This window comes from Haliaeetus leucocephalus, unplaced genomic scaffold (genome assembly GCF_000737465.1).
Source record: "Haliaeetus leucocephalus isolate CR32 unplaced genomic scaffold, Haliaeetus_leucocephalus-4.0 Scaffold339, whole genome shotgun sequence".
Lineage (NCBI taxonomy): Eukaryota > Metazoa > Chordata > Aves > Accipitriformes > Accipitridae > Haliaeetus > Haliaeetus leucocephalus.
In genome coordinates this window covers 6,757,166-6,773,093 of record NW_010972775.1, presented here as the reverse complement: position 1 = coordinate 6,773,093, position 15,928 = coordinate 6,757,166, and the positions used below count along the sequence as shown (strand labels likewise).

The following is a 15,928-nucleotide window of genomic DNA, read 5'->3' as shown; positions in this document are numbered from 1 at the left end:
TATTCTGTCTTCTTTCTTGAGGACTGCTACAGCTGAATACACTTGAAATGATAGTCGCACTAAAATTGAGAGGAAATGATTATGTACCTCTGATTGGCCTTTGTAACATAACTGGTGTTTGTCTGTTGCTTAATTAACCATATAGGACTCTGGCAAATCTTAACAATCTGCATGCTCATAGACCATGATTTAATGCTTGTTAACTGTTTCCATGTGTGCAAGTTGATGCTAACAACTGGGTCATTTAAGAAAACTATAGTGTTCAGTAAAAGCATTTACAATTCATTCTAATGTAGCTGGATTTTCCACAAGACTTTTCTTGCTTGCTTCTGGCTATTTCTCCTCTACTGCCTTTTACCCAGAAGTTTCTGGTTGATAGTAAAAGTTGCAACTAGGTTGCAATTTTATTTACCTGTTCATTTTTACCTCACTGTGGCTTTCTGGGATGAGGGGGAGAATGTATTGGCTGAAATTGTCAGTGAGGAACCTAATTGAGAATTCTGGGCAAGTTTCAAGCAATTTCATGAAATGGCTGTGAGGTTACAGGGATTTAAAAAGGAATGTTTGCACATCTGGGGAAAAAGTCTTAAGGTTTTATTCAGCTACCTTCAAAATTTGTGGTGGAAGGTTCAAACCATTAATGTGTACGTATGATCTAAGTAATGACTGAACAATGTACTTCTGTATACAGCGTTTAAGCCACCATGTATGCATATCTTCCGTCACTAATGTATCTATCACTGTCAACACCAAAGCACTGATGCTTTGAAAGATTAAAGCATCAATCCCCTTGATGGGGATTCAATAACCTAGAGGTATTAATGGCAATAATTTTTAGTTGTTTTTTTATAAGCTATTATATGCATGTGTTGCATGCATCTATTTAACAATGTGTGTATACATGGCAGTGTTAAAACATGGACTCATAAATGTTAGGGTCCCAAAAGATACAACAACTATGTACAAAAATGACACAACACTTCCTTTGTAACTAATAGCACCTGTTCATGAACTTACTTGAAGTGAAGGGAGAGGACTCGAATGATCTAAACAATAACTGAAGTTACTGAGACATTTTTCTCCCTTTCCAAAGTAGAATGTGTGTGTGTGAGCATGTGTGGGTGAGAGCAAGGGCGTGTATATTTAAACCTTAACACTTTCTGTACTGTAAATATGACACCACATTCTGTTAATCTGAAATGGGATGTATATCATAACATTGCTCTTTTGAGACAAACTTTAAAATTAGGCAATTCTGTCTTATGATATGTAAGTAGACCATACTGTGTCTTAAATAAATAATTGTTTTCTCTCTTTCTAAATTAGTTGGTTATGGGACTCTGATTTTTGAGGTGGCTTTATGATAACAGTTTATGCAATTCTGGGTTCTTTCCTCTCTTCCGTTGTCTGCTCTACCTCATCTTTTCTCAATGTATGCATGTTCTGTCCTAAAAGTGACATTCATTTGCACTTACTAACATCCTTTCTGCCACATTTAAGCGTCATATATTGATATTTTACTGTTAAACCCCTTCAAAAGTTTGAATGATTCTGGTATTAAAACTGACCAGGAAAAAAGTTGCCCTTTGAGGCTACACCTATTAGAATGTATTAGTAAAAAATACTGAAGGATTTTTTTTTTCCAAAGCAGTTGTATGTAAGTATGGGAAAAACATCCTCCACAGCTAGAGGTTGCACTGGCGAGAGTCTAATCCTTATTAAGTATTTAGGAGGAAGGGTTGGAAAAAAGCCTGCCATTGTCTCACATGTATGACTAGGACCTGCTTGTCCTACAGTCTTGTTTTATCCTTCTCCTAATGTATTTAATCATGTGAGTTTTGAACGGCATTCCCTGCATCTATAAAATGAAAAATTCTCCAGCATTATTGAGTTTCTTGGCTGAAATAAGTAGTTTTGGCTGGTTGCAGCAAACTTGTTTGCATTCTCTAACTATACACAGGCCCCTTCTATTCTTTGTCCCTACATCAGATGTTGCCATCACTCAGTGCATTGTGTATTTCATTTTGTTTTCATGAGTTCTTCAAGAAAATTACATGGAATGTACATCAGTCTCATTTAATACAGAGCTCTCAGGTGTTTCCAGTCTGTGTGACTACATTCTCTAACTTGTTGCACATTTCTCAAGGCAGATCTGTTGTGGCCAAGCTGTTTATTGGCATTTATCTGGAAGGCTTAAAAGAACTTCAGTGCCTTTTTCACTGTTCTCCTGTAGTGGGATCATGAAACTTTTTGTGTAGTGGCAGAATTTAGTAGTGATTTTAGGTGGGTAAATGAAGAATACTTTCTCCAGTTGAAAGAGACAATTGACTGTGCAGATGGAGTGTAACCTTTGTCTGGTGAGATGGCAGCTGATGACTTTCCCTTATAACAGAATGTTACACAGGACCTTCGACCATGAGTAGATAAGATCTGCTGTAAAGATATTTAAGTATGTACCAGTTAACTAGAATCCCTTCTAGAATGGTAGTATTTCAGGCTTTTAAATGAGTATACTTGGATGTAGCTGCAAAATGACTACAATCCTGTCTACAATAACTTCTGTAATAGAAAATGAAACTACCAATATGTCATAGTGTTTAGTTACAACATAGCTTCTGATTTGACTCATCTGTGTTCAGAACTGTTCCAAGAAACTTCAAATTCATCCTACCCAGATTAGCCAGTGAATACCTGATTCACTGTTTAACACTTCTCAAATGGAAAGCACTATGTTGGTGCTGTAGAGTAGAATGACTTATATTTAACAATTGCTGAGTGCCACAGCATCTGTTTTGAATAACTCATCTATCCTACATTATAAGAAAATAAAGGGTTAATTTTTTGTTAACGTACAAACCGCAGGGTTTAAAAAACAAACCAACCAACCCAAACAACAGGTTTTGATTCAGAAAAAGCTCCTGTCCAAAAGCTTGGTTGTTTCAAGATGTACACTGTTTGACAGCAGATACTAAACACCAGCATTGTGTTTTCCTCCCACAGGTGACCCCAAAACCTGGCAGAACAAGTCTCTTCCTGGGGATCCAAACTATCTTGTTGGAGCAAACTGTGTCTCAGTCCTAATTGACCACTTCTAAATATTAAATTAGCTGGCTGAGTAAATAATGTGAAACTGAGATGGACCTTACATATAAACTGAACCACTCTATCAAGTATTAACTGTTCTATAAGTGATAATGGATCTTGGTGTTTAAGCATCTTGCTTTAACTAACAATGGTTTAGCAAGTACACTCTTTGAACCATGGTCACAATACATGCCACAAGCAGGGAGTGTACAGTGGGAACAAGGTAGGGGTTTTGCAGGTTCTGTATGCTTTTATTTGGTTGTTCTTTTGTGGGTTTTTGGTTTGTTTTTGGTTTTGTGGGTTTTTTTTTTTTTGAAGGACACTACTAGTATTTCATTGTTTAAAATCTGAAAGTACCAATGGAATTATATTCAGAGGAACTGAATTTGGTTCATACTCCACTGGTGAAAACAGAATTTGGCCTGCATTTTTACGACTGTGTGTTTGTAACTCACAAAACTACATTTTGGTCTAGTTTTTAAATGACTTTGGGTGTACGTGGCCAATGAAACAGCAATCAACTTGGGGCAGCACAGTTTAGATGTTTTCCTCTGCTCAGAGGCTAATGCAAACACATCTACTTAACTGTATATGGAAACATTGTCATGAGAATGGGGGGGAGGGGGAGGGGGAAAAGCATGTGGGATGACTATGGTTCAGTTGCCTCTGTGGATTTGTAAATTAACCACATTATTACAGACCTATTAACCAGCAGGGATGCCTTACCCTCATGTTTTTAATAGTCTTAGCTCTCATAGTTCTCTGTATTAAGTTTGTATGGCTTTTGTGCTTATCTTGATAATATATCATGAGAGACTGGGGAAAGGGGGGGCGGAGATTGTGAGTTTGGTTTAGAGAATGAGTATTGTTTGTGTTCATCAGCCAGAAGAGAACCAGAAGAAAATGATGGTATGTTTTCTGCTATGCATTTGAAAATTTATAGATGTTATAGACCGCTTGTATATAATGCGTGCATACCACTTTTGTTCTTGGTTTGTAAATTAACTTTTATAAGCTTTACCTTTTTATATATATAAATATATATAAAAACAAACAAAGTTTCTTAAGGATATCTTTGTATTCTCATACCTTTTGAGCCTTGAACTTTGACATCTGCAGCAATAAAGCAGCATTTCTATAATACACGAACAAGGACATTTTTTAAAAATGCACAAAGTTGTTACCTTTTAAAGTGCTGCATTTAAAGAATATAACTCGGAATTCTCTACTTTGATTAAATTCTTGAAAAGTATCCCTACTGTAATTTGTCATAAGGATGCTGTACTATGTGCCCTGAAATGTATTTTTTTACTAATAGACAATTTATTACGGCACAATGGCACTACTACTGTTTAGATAATATACCACTGCATTCTGTTAATGAGTTATTAGCTATTCAGGTGTGGCTGATTTTTTTTCTCTGCAGTTATTAAAATTACACGTTTCTAAATATACAGAATAAAACCGTTTTTAAAATAATAAAGGAGATTGTAGTACCTCATTGTTTCTGAAATGTATTTATGTGAACATGACAAAATCAATTTTTTTTTTCGTATGTAAGTAGACAGCTGGATTCTGCCTTACGTTCATGCACGAAGCAGAGCTCTTTTGTGGAGTCAGTTGGAGTTGTCTACAGCAGGGCTTCTGAAATGAACTCTAGTGTGGATCCATTGGAAATACTCAATAAAAGTAGGAGTGGTAGACTTGTCCCTTGAATCGCTATGTTGGTGCTAGTCATACTTACTCTTCCAAATGCTTTGGTAGTGTTCTAGCACATAGATTTACAGATAGTTTAGTTATATAGTTTTAAAGATATTCCTACAGAATCTCATTATCAGGCCTGTTTGGAGTACTCAGTGGCTGCCTAGTAAGCTACAAATATTCTATAAGAGAAAATAAATTCTAGAAGTTATTTTCAAATAATGCTGGGAAATAGTGCATAACCCTGATGTTTCTTTTCTGTACTTTTACTGACCAGTTAGTTTGTTTCTCAGGCATGACCTGCCCTACAAGATGCATTTACTACTATTACTCCTCATGGCTTATCTCAGCTCTAAGAGCAGGCAGAAAATTTCAATAGCAAAAAAGCTGTTCATGTCAGGATGGCATTTTTCTTTTCTTGGTGATAATATATTGGTGATGGGTTTTTTTAACGAGTAGAAAGGAAGGTTTCAAAATGGCACGCAAAGCATCTTGGAGAAAATTCTAATGCTAAAATTTCTAAGTGTTCTTTTCCAGTTCAGATCTTAGTAAGAAGTATGTGAAACACTACAAAAGGAGTCAGTCAGTTGGACTTGAGGGACCCTGAAGTTACACTGCATGGACTATTTGCAATGGTATCATTTGTGTCTTGGACATCCTGAATCTAGCATGCTGTAAGGTGTAACTGTCCTGAGTTGCTTTTATTTTAGTGATCCAGATAATATCTTTGTGCTCTTTTAAAGAGTGTAGGGTCATGTCTTTCTATACAAATAAAAAAAAAAAAAATAAAGTGACAGCATTTGCTCTGCTGTCATTTCTTAAATAAAATGAGAAAGTTGATGCTGTTAAAAAATGTGGCAATTCCCTACTGCTGAGCAACCTGGCAGTGGAATTGTTTTGCTGTCTACCTGGAGGAATGTTTATTGCAGTGGCTAATTTAAACCACATGCGTATTTTCCTTGTCATTAAATCCCAATGCTTTTGGGTTAAAACATGACCATTGAGAATAACTTTGCTAAAACAACACATTTTCTTACTTTAAAATACAAGTGGTTTTGAAATCTTTATCCTTGCAAGAGATTACGTTCCTTACATATTTTATATAGGCTAGGCTCTTCAGGAGGTAAGTTCACATGTAATATTTTAATTTACTGTAGGTTTCTATTTGCTATAATGTGAACTTCAAAAACTGCATTCTCTTCATTCTTCCTATTTGTCTCAGTGTACTGGCCAGCTTTAGCCTTGCAAGTTGTGCAGAAGTTTTAATAATGTGAATCTTGGGTCCAGTGCTCCTTTCTAAACAAATGGCTTCAGTGGTAGAAACAGATGTTCAATGTATACAGAATTACTGTTCATCTCTGTGACCTAGGTTCTTGATAAAAATTTATTTTCCTTTTAAAATTTTTTCAAGAAAAGTAGTAATGAGTATTCAACTACACATACACAAGCAAGTTATGATTGTAAAGGTACTTTTCTGTTCCTGCCAACCTGGGTTAGGTGAAGCAAATCAGCAGTGTTTAGGGTCTGGCTGAAGATTCTCTGCTGTAATATAACCTGGACTGGATGACAGAAATCAAAGCCATACAGGTTTGGAGAATAAAAGATGTTAAGCATGTCTGAAATTTTTTTTTCTTAGTATTGAAGTCACTTGTGAGGAAAGTATTTGTAGAAGCCTCACTGAGTGCCAGCGGTGGTCTGTTTTGTATGGTGTTCTCTGGTATCTAGCTTCATCTATTGGCAAGATCAAATGAATGGGTAAAATAATTTTTCATTATATCCAAATGAACTGTGCATTATGACCCTGCAAGCAAGCATCTGAGAATAAATATGCTTAGTATTAGTGAAAGTATATGAAGCTGGCTGTTTGTGCACACACAGGTAGACATGAATGTTATTTATTAGATTTTTTCTACTAGCTTGAATACTGTGGACTACTCAGGTCTATGCCAAACAGTTGTCAATCCAGTGACAATAAAATAATTATGCTGGCACTGAATTTGGCTTGAAACCCAGTTTTGACAAAGATTAAAGGATGTTTTGGTGGGAAGCAGTGGTGCTATCCTAGTTACCTTAATTAAACTTGAAACACAGATCATTTCACATTGCTGTGAATTGGAATTTTAGCACATACAGCTGTCTATCAGTGACTCTAAATAGTAACAGTTCTTACTGTGTAAGACACAGAGAACAGGTCCAGAACAGAACCTCTGTATCTACAAGTACGATTGTCCTGTGTTGTTACTACAGGAGTAATAAAGGAGCCCAAAAGTGAAGAAAGGGAAACAGTTAGTTTCGCATGCTGCTGTGCGACTAGAATTGCTATCGTGGGTACTTGGGGAAGAGAGCAGGAAGTGCAATTTATGCTTAGAATGACAAGAACAAATTTTAGGCTAACTTTTATAAGTTGTGAATTCACTAATGCTGATTCTGAAATTGCTCTAATTTGCCCTGTAACAATGTCCATAAAGTTTCCCATTGAGGTTTATTATGCAGCAGTAACTGCCTATTGCTTCTCATCTGCGGCGCTGACAAAGCAACAGTGGAAGACTGGAGATGAATGCAAAATGTCTGACTTCCCTCGGCCTGGAGAGACTGCCAGTAAGGCAGGTTTGGTATCTGTCACTGTTGCTTGTTGCTAACAAGAGAATAACTACAGTTTGTGTTACATAATTGGACCTTGCCAGATCATCCACTCTGTATCTCGTGAAAGCGGTAAAAGATGTTAAGCTTTTGTATGAGGAAATCAGGTGCTCTGCTTGTGGTTAGGGGCTTATGCAGGGTTTTGCGTGTACATCTTGGTTCTTTGGCTTTTTTTTTTTTCATTGCGGCTTGCTCTCTGTGAAGAACTTTGTAAGTCAGCAGTACTTTAGAACCTCCAGTAGTTTCATCTGGTTTTGGATTATAAATGCCAGTGTTTTGTACCACTAGAGACCATTATCAAACCAGGAGTGTCATGTGTTTTCATTGTCTGCAACAGCTTGCTCTATTATGCAGTGTTCGCTTGTGTTTCTGACCTGATGTCCTGTATATCTATTCTGAGTTTATTGGGGTGGGGTGGGGGGTTGGAGGGCAGCCGGATGGATGGATGGATGGATGACAGGCATGAGGATTGGGACTTCTGCAGACCTGGGGACAACTGAAATAAAAGAACTGTGAGTAGCGGGGAGAGTCTCGGAGGTTTTACAGTTTCTGTAAAATGTGAATGCTGCTGCAGCTCTCTGTATTCAGGAGTCTGTTGCTTTTCTCAGCATGGCAAAATTTGCTGAGCATTGTTGCTACTCTGAAAATAGTGCTAGGCTGTGATGGTAGGCAGGAGCTCTTACGATAAGTAAAACCTGGGGAGAGGGGAGTTGGGTAGATACATTAGGCACACAGAGAGGTGTATGGTGTTTACCTATTGAAGAGAACTTATTTTCAAGTTTTACGCCAAGTTTTTCAAGTCTATTCAAATAATGTGAGTAAAGCTAAAGTGATTCCACCGTTTTGTGTATCTGTTGCAGCAAATCATTTCCACTAGAGAAACCTGCAATTCTCCACTTGTTATTTTAATGCTAACTATTGCTATGTTCTAAGGGTCCTTTCTATTGACTTTAATAGCAATTAGCTAGAGAACTGAAAAAATAGATTGCTAAGGAAATAAACTGTAGTCTGTTACTGACTACTGATACTACCTTTTTTCTTGGGTGTTTAGTGCATATTAAATTTTCTTTAAAAATAATTGAACAAAAACCCCTCTGTTACTTAAATATTCAGCTAATGTACCTTATCTTTACAGTATTCTGCAGCATTTGTCCATTTTATAAAAAAGTTGCTGAGCACAGTACATATGATACGCTGTGAAAACACTGTAAGTTACAGCCTGTTAAGATGAGTGCAGGTTCAAAACATGTTGGTTAATGTATCAGTTTCTAAATAATGATAAAAAAAAGCAATGTCTTCCCAGAAGAATTATGACCTACTTCCACCCTTCTTCCTTTCAGCTTTAGGACTTACAATTTGGGGGAAGATCTGAGTGAGAAACAGGCTGTAGAATTTAAGGAAAATGAGATCTGGCATTCAGTTGTGTAGGTGCTTTTGTATCTTGGCACTGGATTACCAATGGTGATACTTAATCAGACTTATAGCATGCACTTAAAACTAAGTCTACATACATTTAAAAGTCTTGCCAAAGACTTAAATGATTTTGAGGTAATCTTGCCAGAGTGGGAAACTGTCATTGAAAATTCTTCTTTGCAGAAATAAGACAAGAACAAACTTCTTTGCTTGAAGAAGCATTTGTAATACAGAGCTTGACAGTGAACTTCCAATATGGGTGATGTAACAGTGAAGCTGGCTACAGTGATTTCTCTGCTAATTATACTTACTATTGTCCTTACTGAAGTAATGATCAAATATTTCAAGTTCATCACATTGCAGAATAAAAAGGTAAGGCAGAATTAACTGAACTGGTGATAAAGGAATTTACATATTTGAATACTGAAGTAGCATGTTGGTGAAGTAGTACATCAGGGAAATCGGTTTAGTGGCGAGGAAATAGTTGCCTTAAAATTAAGGTTTGTATTAACTGTTTTCAGTTTGTCTTGGATAAAAGCTCTGGAAAGGAACAAGATGTGTGCAGATGCAAATCTTATTCTCTGGTATATAATGCTATGAAATTAGATACATAAATGACAACCTGCTGCCCCTGAAGACCAGTCAGAGCCTATACCAGAAGGAAGAGTTGCAGCCCTTTTCCCTGAACATCACTGGCAGTCCCACTGCTGCTGCCAGTATTGGCGCTGCTTTTTTTATTTTTACCAGCAACACGCTAAAGGTAATTATAGCACTTCAGATGTCTGCTGAGAATGCAGGAGTGATGAGAGCAGGCTTATGTGTCTTTGAGTTATATTTTATATACAGGTTTTATTTTTTTTTTAAATAATTGACATCTTTATGGTGCTAGGCAGTCTTGAAAGATAATTCAGACATAACTTTTTGCAGTAATACCTACACAGTTGTGTCGGTCTCCCCAAAATAAGAAAGCTTACTTATCTGATCTGGTCTTCCTAGTCCTACATCCTTGTATGGTACTCTGGTGGTAAAGAAGCCTGTGGGGTTTGTTAGTTTTCAAGAAACTAGAAACTTCTGTTTTCTGGTTTGGTGGCATATAAATATAATTCCCATTGTTCAGTGGGCACGGATGGCATGGAGTTGCAGCCTGTGATAGTAACAGCTGCCCAGTTTTAAACCATGCCAGTGAGTGGGGAGAACAGTTTTGCACAAAATAAGCTCAAAATTACTACAAAGCAGAAAAAGAGTTTCTGGAGAGCCCATAAAGCAAGCTGATTCTGCTGCAGTGTTCTATTTAATACCACCCCACCCCCCCAAAAAAAAAAAAAACCCACCACCACTAGCAACACTCCCTGATCATGTGTTTTTTGACAGATTTCTGAGCAGGATGTAAAAGTTTCTAGGCCCCAGTGAATGCGAGGAAGACTAGCATCAGTCTATGAGCAAGGTTCGGACTTTGCTTCTCTGCAGCATGAGAATAGGTGATGAGCAAGCACAGACTTCATGCTTCCTTACTACACTCTATTTAAATTAATAACAAGCACTGTTCTGACATACCCATAACCTGATGTTTTCTGTTTCTGCTTTCTTTTGATTGGATAGTTAGGAGTTTGCTGATGACCTTGCTACTCTGGTCTGTAGGCAGTAGCTTTTTAAAGTATAGCAGTGGCAGGCAGTGACTTGTGAGGCCAACATACTTTCTATTGCTTTGTGTGTGTGGATTTCAAAGCACTTAACAATTCTGAAGGAATTAAGTGCCACTCTTGCTTTCTAGGTGTGATCCGCATTTTTTAATATGAAAAATGCAAAGTAACTAGCTCTGACTTCCTAGTGATGAAGCCATATATAGAGAACACACCATACTCCCATGCAAGAATACTTGCATGTTACTATGTTTAGGTCAAAATGCGACAGAAATTGAAATAAAGGAGTGTACGTTCTTATTGTGTGTGTTGGTGCTCCATTTCAATCCTCTTAAGGGAAAAAGGAATTCTTCTAGCATGAGCAACTTAGTTTTACAGTGGCAGAAGCTGTCGGGGAGGACCGCTCTGAAAACTCCTCAAAGAAACAGAAAATGGATCTGAATGTAAATAAGTGAAGCTTACTGGAATTAACCTTCAGGTGTAAAACCTAGCAAACTATTCTACTTAGGCAGTGTATCCTGTGAATCTGGTTTTGTGTATATACACATACATACCTGCCACCACTGTAAGGTCTGAACTTTGCTGATGGCAACGAAAGTGTGTTTCTATATGTAAGTCTTGTTCACCTCCCATAGGATCCGTCAGACAATCTGAGATGTTCAGAATGCACATCTGCAACGGAAGTTGGTAAGCTTTGATCTTTACTGGATTTTCATAGGAAAAGTGTTGCATCATATGGTCTTGAGGGTTTATCATGTCATAATAATGCGTGTGTAATTGGGCTATTCTTGGAAAACAAGAAAAACAAAGGTAATCACCTGTCTTTCGAACAAAAACATCTCTTCAAATAAGAGGTTTGCTTTTTCTTGCCATGAAAGAAAATATGTAACTTAAAATATTTCAATTGAAAATGAGTAATTCGGATCAGCGATTCGTGTTAGATTCCCTTTGTCAGGCAAAGGCTTCTCATGTGTAATGAGAGCTTTCTAGCAGAACTCCTGTGCAGTGCATATATAACACAAATCAGTACAAAATGATGCTTAACTTCTGACAGCCTCTTGTCAATGATTTTGATTTATCAGACTTGTTACTGGCAAGTGTTGCAGGTTTTCCTGCAGACTGAAGAGTTGTAGCAGTCTTTTTATGAGCTTTTGTGTGTGAAAGTAACAGGCAACCACTAGGGGTGAGTCTTCCCTTAACAACAGCGGCAGGCTGCTTTAGAGCAGGGGAGATGGGGTGAAAGGCACTAGGTTTATATTGAGTGCCAAAGGAGGGGGGGGGAAATATTTATATAAATTCTTTTTTGATTCATTCTCCAGGAATTTTTACATCAGACTGTAGCAGTGCTGAGTAAATATTCAAACTTACTAACAAACAGTGCATTGTATAACTGCTCTTTTCAAATTTATATGGCCATTGTTAGAATGCTGCAGTCCTGCCCAAATTTGCGTTGTCTAAGCCTCGGGAATCTGTTAGAGGCCTGGTGTCAAGCACTGACCAGCCAAGCCTGGGACTTACCTGTAAGGACAACCGTGCACAGTTGTCTGCCAGTTGTGCTGGGTGCTGCGTGCGCGGAGCACGGGTGTGCGCTGCCCTGCGCTGCTGCAGAGCTCCGAGTTCCTAAGGCTCGTGTCTGCAGACAGCTGGTACTTTGCACAGACACGGACACAAATTCATGCTTCGGAGCACTGAGCTCCAGGTAATTGCTCTTCTGTTTTATAAGAAAAATGACATCCCTACAGAACTGCAAATGTCTTAGCTGTCATTTAAAACTAGTGTCATAGTTCCTAAACAAGAAGTATGTTTTTATAAAAGGTAGCTAAGAGGAAGGTATTCGTGGGATTAATTCAGTCATCAAAAAGCTCTGCTTGGCCCTCAGTTGTGCGGCAATAGGGAGCCTACAGCTGTTTGTACAGCTAAAGGTTGTCCATATTCCCTTTAGTTGTAAAGGACAGTTGCACTGGCAGAAATGGTCCTTTATCTTGTTCCTTCCGCAAAGGGGCTCGGCTTAATTTTTTTGAGACTTGCTGCCTCTTTCAGAAAACAGTGGTTGCTCGAAGGCTGCTTTTGTGGTTACGAAACAGATGTTCTTATGTAGTCAGCTATGCAAGTAACGGAAGAGACAGTGGAATAGGAATCTCAGATTCACTGTGGTGAGTTGCATTTGTGCAATTTCACTCTGCTTCAGCACAGTGTTTTCCGTGTCTGTCCTTTATCCAGGACTGGGGGTTTTCTTCATGGACTAATATACTGACAGGGGAAATGCCCGAAGGATGCTCTGATGTAATTTACCCAGCAAGAGATTATGAACTTTTATAGACTTTTGTAGTCTGCAGTTAATTAATTTTTCATATTCTCTTTGCATGAACTGTTACCTATTCTGAACAAAATTGGAAACAAGTCTTAGGAAAGAATTCAGTGTAGCACAGAGTAATTTCCTAAAGAACAGACTACATAAACTGTACTGCTAGGGTTTTTTTACTATCCCAGAGTTTTTTTCAAAACAATATGATGTCTGTATGACAGTACAGGTTTTTTTGTTTTGGTTTGGTTTTTTTACAGTCTAAATGGTGTAATCTGGATCAAATTCTAAAATAGAAGGATTTTTTGTTTTGCAAAACTGTTTTTCCTTCAGGAGAAGATGACCTTTGACATTTGTGCCATGGGACTATGTTCTGCAAAAATACTTATTTTGTTCTACAGAAATAAAGACGTACTTTATAAGGTCCCCACTGCAGAGCTGTGATCAAATACAAGTGTTTTAGAGGATTAGTTTGAATGTAACTTCAGCTACCTGGAACATCGGTTACAATAGTCATGTTTAGACTGTTGGGTAATTATTTATGAATATGAAGTTAAGAAAATGAAGTTGTTGTTAAAGGCCTTCTCAGCATTTGAGACTTTAGCATTTTAACGGACGATACATTATTAAGCCCTTTTTAACTCCTTATTTTTTTAATTGTCTTAAGAAAATAGTGATTTGGAGTATAGATAACAATTTTTCTATTAACAAAATAGAAGTTAAATCTTCAATGTTCTGTAAATACCTTCATGTAGCCTCATAGGTGTTGAAAAAGTCTACACGTAATTTAAAAAAAAAAAATCTTAATCATGTCCTTTTTCTAAAAAAGAATGTTTTAATCCAAGAAGATCAAAGATTTATTTATTTCTAGTAACTAGTTTTCTGTCAAAATGTACTAATCTTGGGTGATGAGATCAGGTAATATTTCTTGCAGCAATGACAGCTGAGTAAGAAATCACTTCGTTAAGCAAAAAATTGTCATTCCAAAAATGTTTCTGCTCTTGACTAGAATGAACAGATATTTTAAGTGTTTAGTGAGGCAATGAAATTCAGGGATCCATCTGTGCATCATTTTATTCTTAGTGAGTGTTAAGTTCTAAAAATATTTTGAAAAGGGTGTTGAGGTTCTGGTGCAGAGTTATATAAGGATAAATATAACTATGGAGAATAGTATTTGCTTATGGTATGTGCAGAATTCCAGAATTTTATTCCCCTACGTTTATGGGTATGGCGTTGGCCAAATAGTTTTGTCTGTACGTTTACTTTGCATTAAGAACAGCCATACTGTGACCAGTGAATAAGTAGAAAGAGAGACCCAAAAGAAGGTGTCTTAAGTAATTTTTTTAATTGTCTTGCTAAATAATGAACATATACAAGGTCAGTCTTGTAGTAAAACTTCTAATTTGTGGACAAGTTTTCTTACACAAATCACTTTATGTGTAAGTAAAGGTAATTAAGTAGAAGAAAACAGTAATTCCACAATAGAGATACATTTTGAAAACCTAAATATTCTGAGACATTTTTAACTGTGTGTGTATTTGGAAAATAAATGACTGAGGAAGTCTTATACTCATCATCAAGTATCTGTGGATGCTGAACTTGTAGCTAATTATGACTAGTTTGGGGATAAGAGAATCATGCCGTGACTGAGTGTCTTTATCATTCAAAAGAACCAGTAGGATTTTTCTGCATCTTTGAACTTCCTTACTCACATTCTTTGCAGCGTTGCCACTTGGCCATTTAGCCATTTTGGAACCATCTTGCCCTGCAGTCATTCCCTTTTATCCTTTTTTCTCTATGCTTTTTTGCCTGTTTGCCCACTAATGTGTGGTCTGCTTAATCATACTGTTGTTCAGACTCAAATTATCGCTAGCCTGTTCCCACTCAGCAGCTGCATGCAGGTGTATGTCACTGAAACCTCATGGTTATAAACTGTATAAAAAGATGCTGTATGGTTTGGGTTTTTTTAATACATAAAGAATTCCTGGATGTTGAGGAGTGATCAGGACATAAACATGTTCTTATTAAGAAATATCTCTCTGTAAAGTAAGTGCAAGCTTCTTGGCCTCTGCGAGCAATCTCATTACAATATCAGTTTTTACCATGTGATAAATGACTGCTTTTTTCCTCCCTACAGCTTTTATAGGAAATATACCTCTCATAATGCTGAATTTTTTTTAATGTTCATGCACCTTTGAAATTGTCAGAGATTTCCCAGCTTTTCCCACACAAAATGTAATATGTCTAAATCTGGGCTTGTTTAGACTACAATTTGTAATGTTTTGGTCCATTGCAAAAAGTGAAAAAGTTTTGGTGTATTTCCAAAGACTTTTTTTTTCCTGAACTACGTTTCCAGTGTGTGTTTAATGATGTTGCTGTACTTCTGAGTACAGTGGTTTTGCTCATGTCTCCTGGAATGTTTGCTGGTCCATGTTTTACTAAACTGTTTTAGAAACAGTTTCTATACCAGACAGTAAGAGGATATTATGAGTATTCTTTAACTTTTTGGGTAGATCGGATGAATGCAGTGCCTACCCTATAAGAAAATCTCAGAAGAGCATAAAAATGAGAAATCTCCAGGTAGACTTGAGTGTCACATGTAGCAGCTGCTCAGAGTTTTTCTTCTTCAGTGTCGGTTCAAATATACTTCAAGAAATCTTTTTGATTTATTTGGGAAAGGAAAAGCATATTGAAAAGAGGTAGAGCAAAAGAGTGTCTTGTACAGTCGTAAGTCTTCTGGACGAGTAGTGCTGCTCAGCTGTGGTGTAGCTAAATGCATAGCTTATTGAGTTAACCGCAGAAGTGAAAGGATGTTAATTTTCAATCCCAGTAATGAGTCACAATACATACATTTAATCTACATCTGAAAATGATTTTTTTTTTCTAGTGCGTGTTGTTTGTGATTCTAATATATAAATGATGTTTTCCTCAGCACTAACAGAAAGCAAATTACCATGGTAACGAAAAGTTGCAGTGTGGGTATGTGGCTGTGTCCATCAGGCCTTGTGAAATTACTTGCTTCTCTTCACTTTTTTTTTTTTATTTTAATATGGCATAAGAAAACCTTCCTGCTATACTGCATGTTGCTGTCAGACTGCCTTCTGAAGGTCTCAGCAGGAAACACTCCTGACATTTTGTTGAACATGAG

At 37.2% G+C, this 15,928-nt stretch overlaps 1 protein-coding gene across 1 annotated transcript in view; it reads left to right on the top strand.

The window, feature by feature from the left end:
• The window catches only part of TJP1 (tight junction protein 1), a 165,758-nt gene extending 161,191 nt beyond the window's left edge, over positions 1-4,567 (top strand). Inside the window, exon 29 of the mRNA XM_010571747.1 lies at positions 3,001-4,567. Within this exon, the coding sequence (XP_010570049.1) occupies positions 3,001-3,095 (95 nt within the window). The 3' untranslated portion in view covers positions 3,096-4,567. The remainder of the gene's footprint in view (positions 1-3,000) is intronic.
• The last annotated feature ends 11,361 nt before the right edge of the window (positions 4,568-15,928 follow it).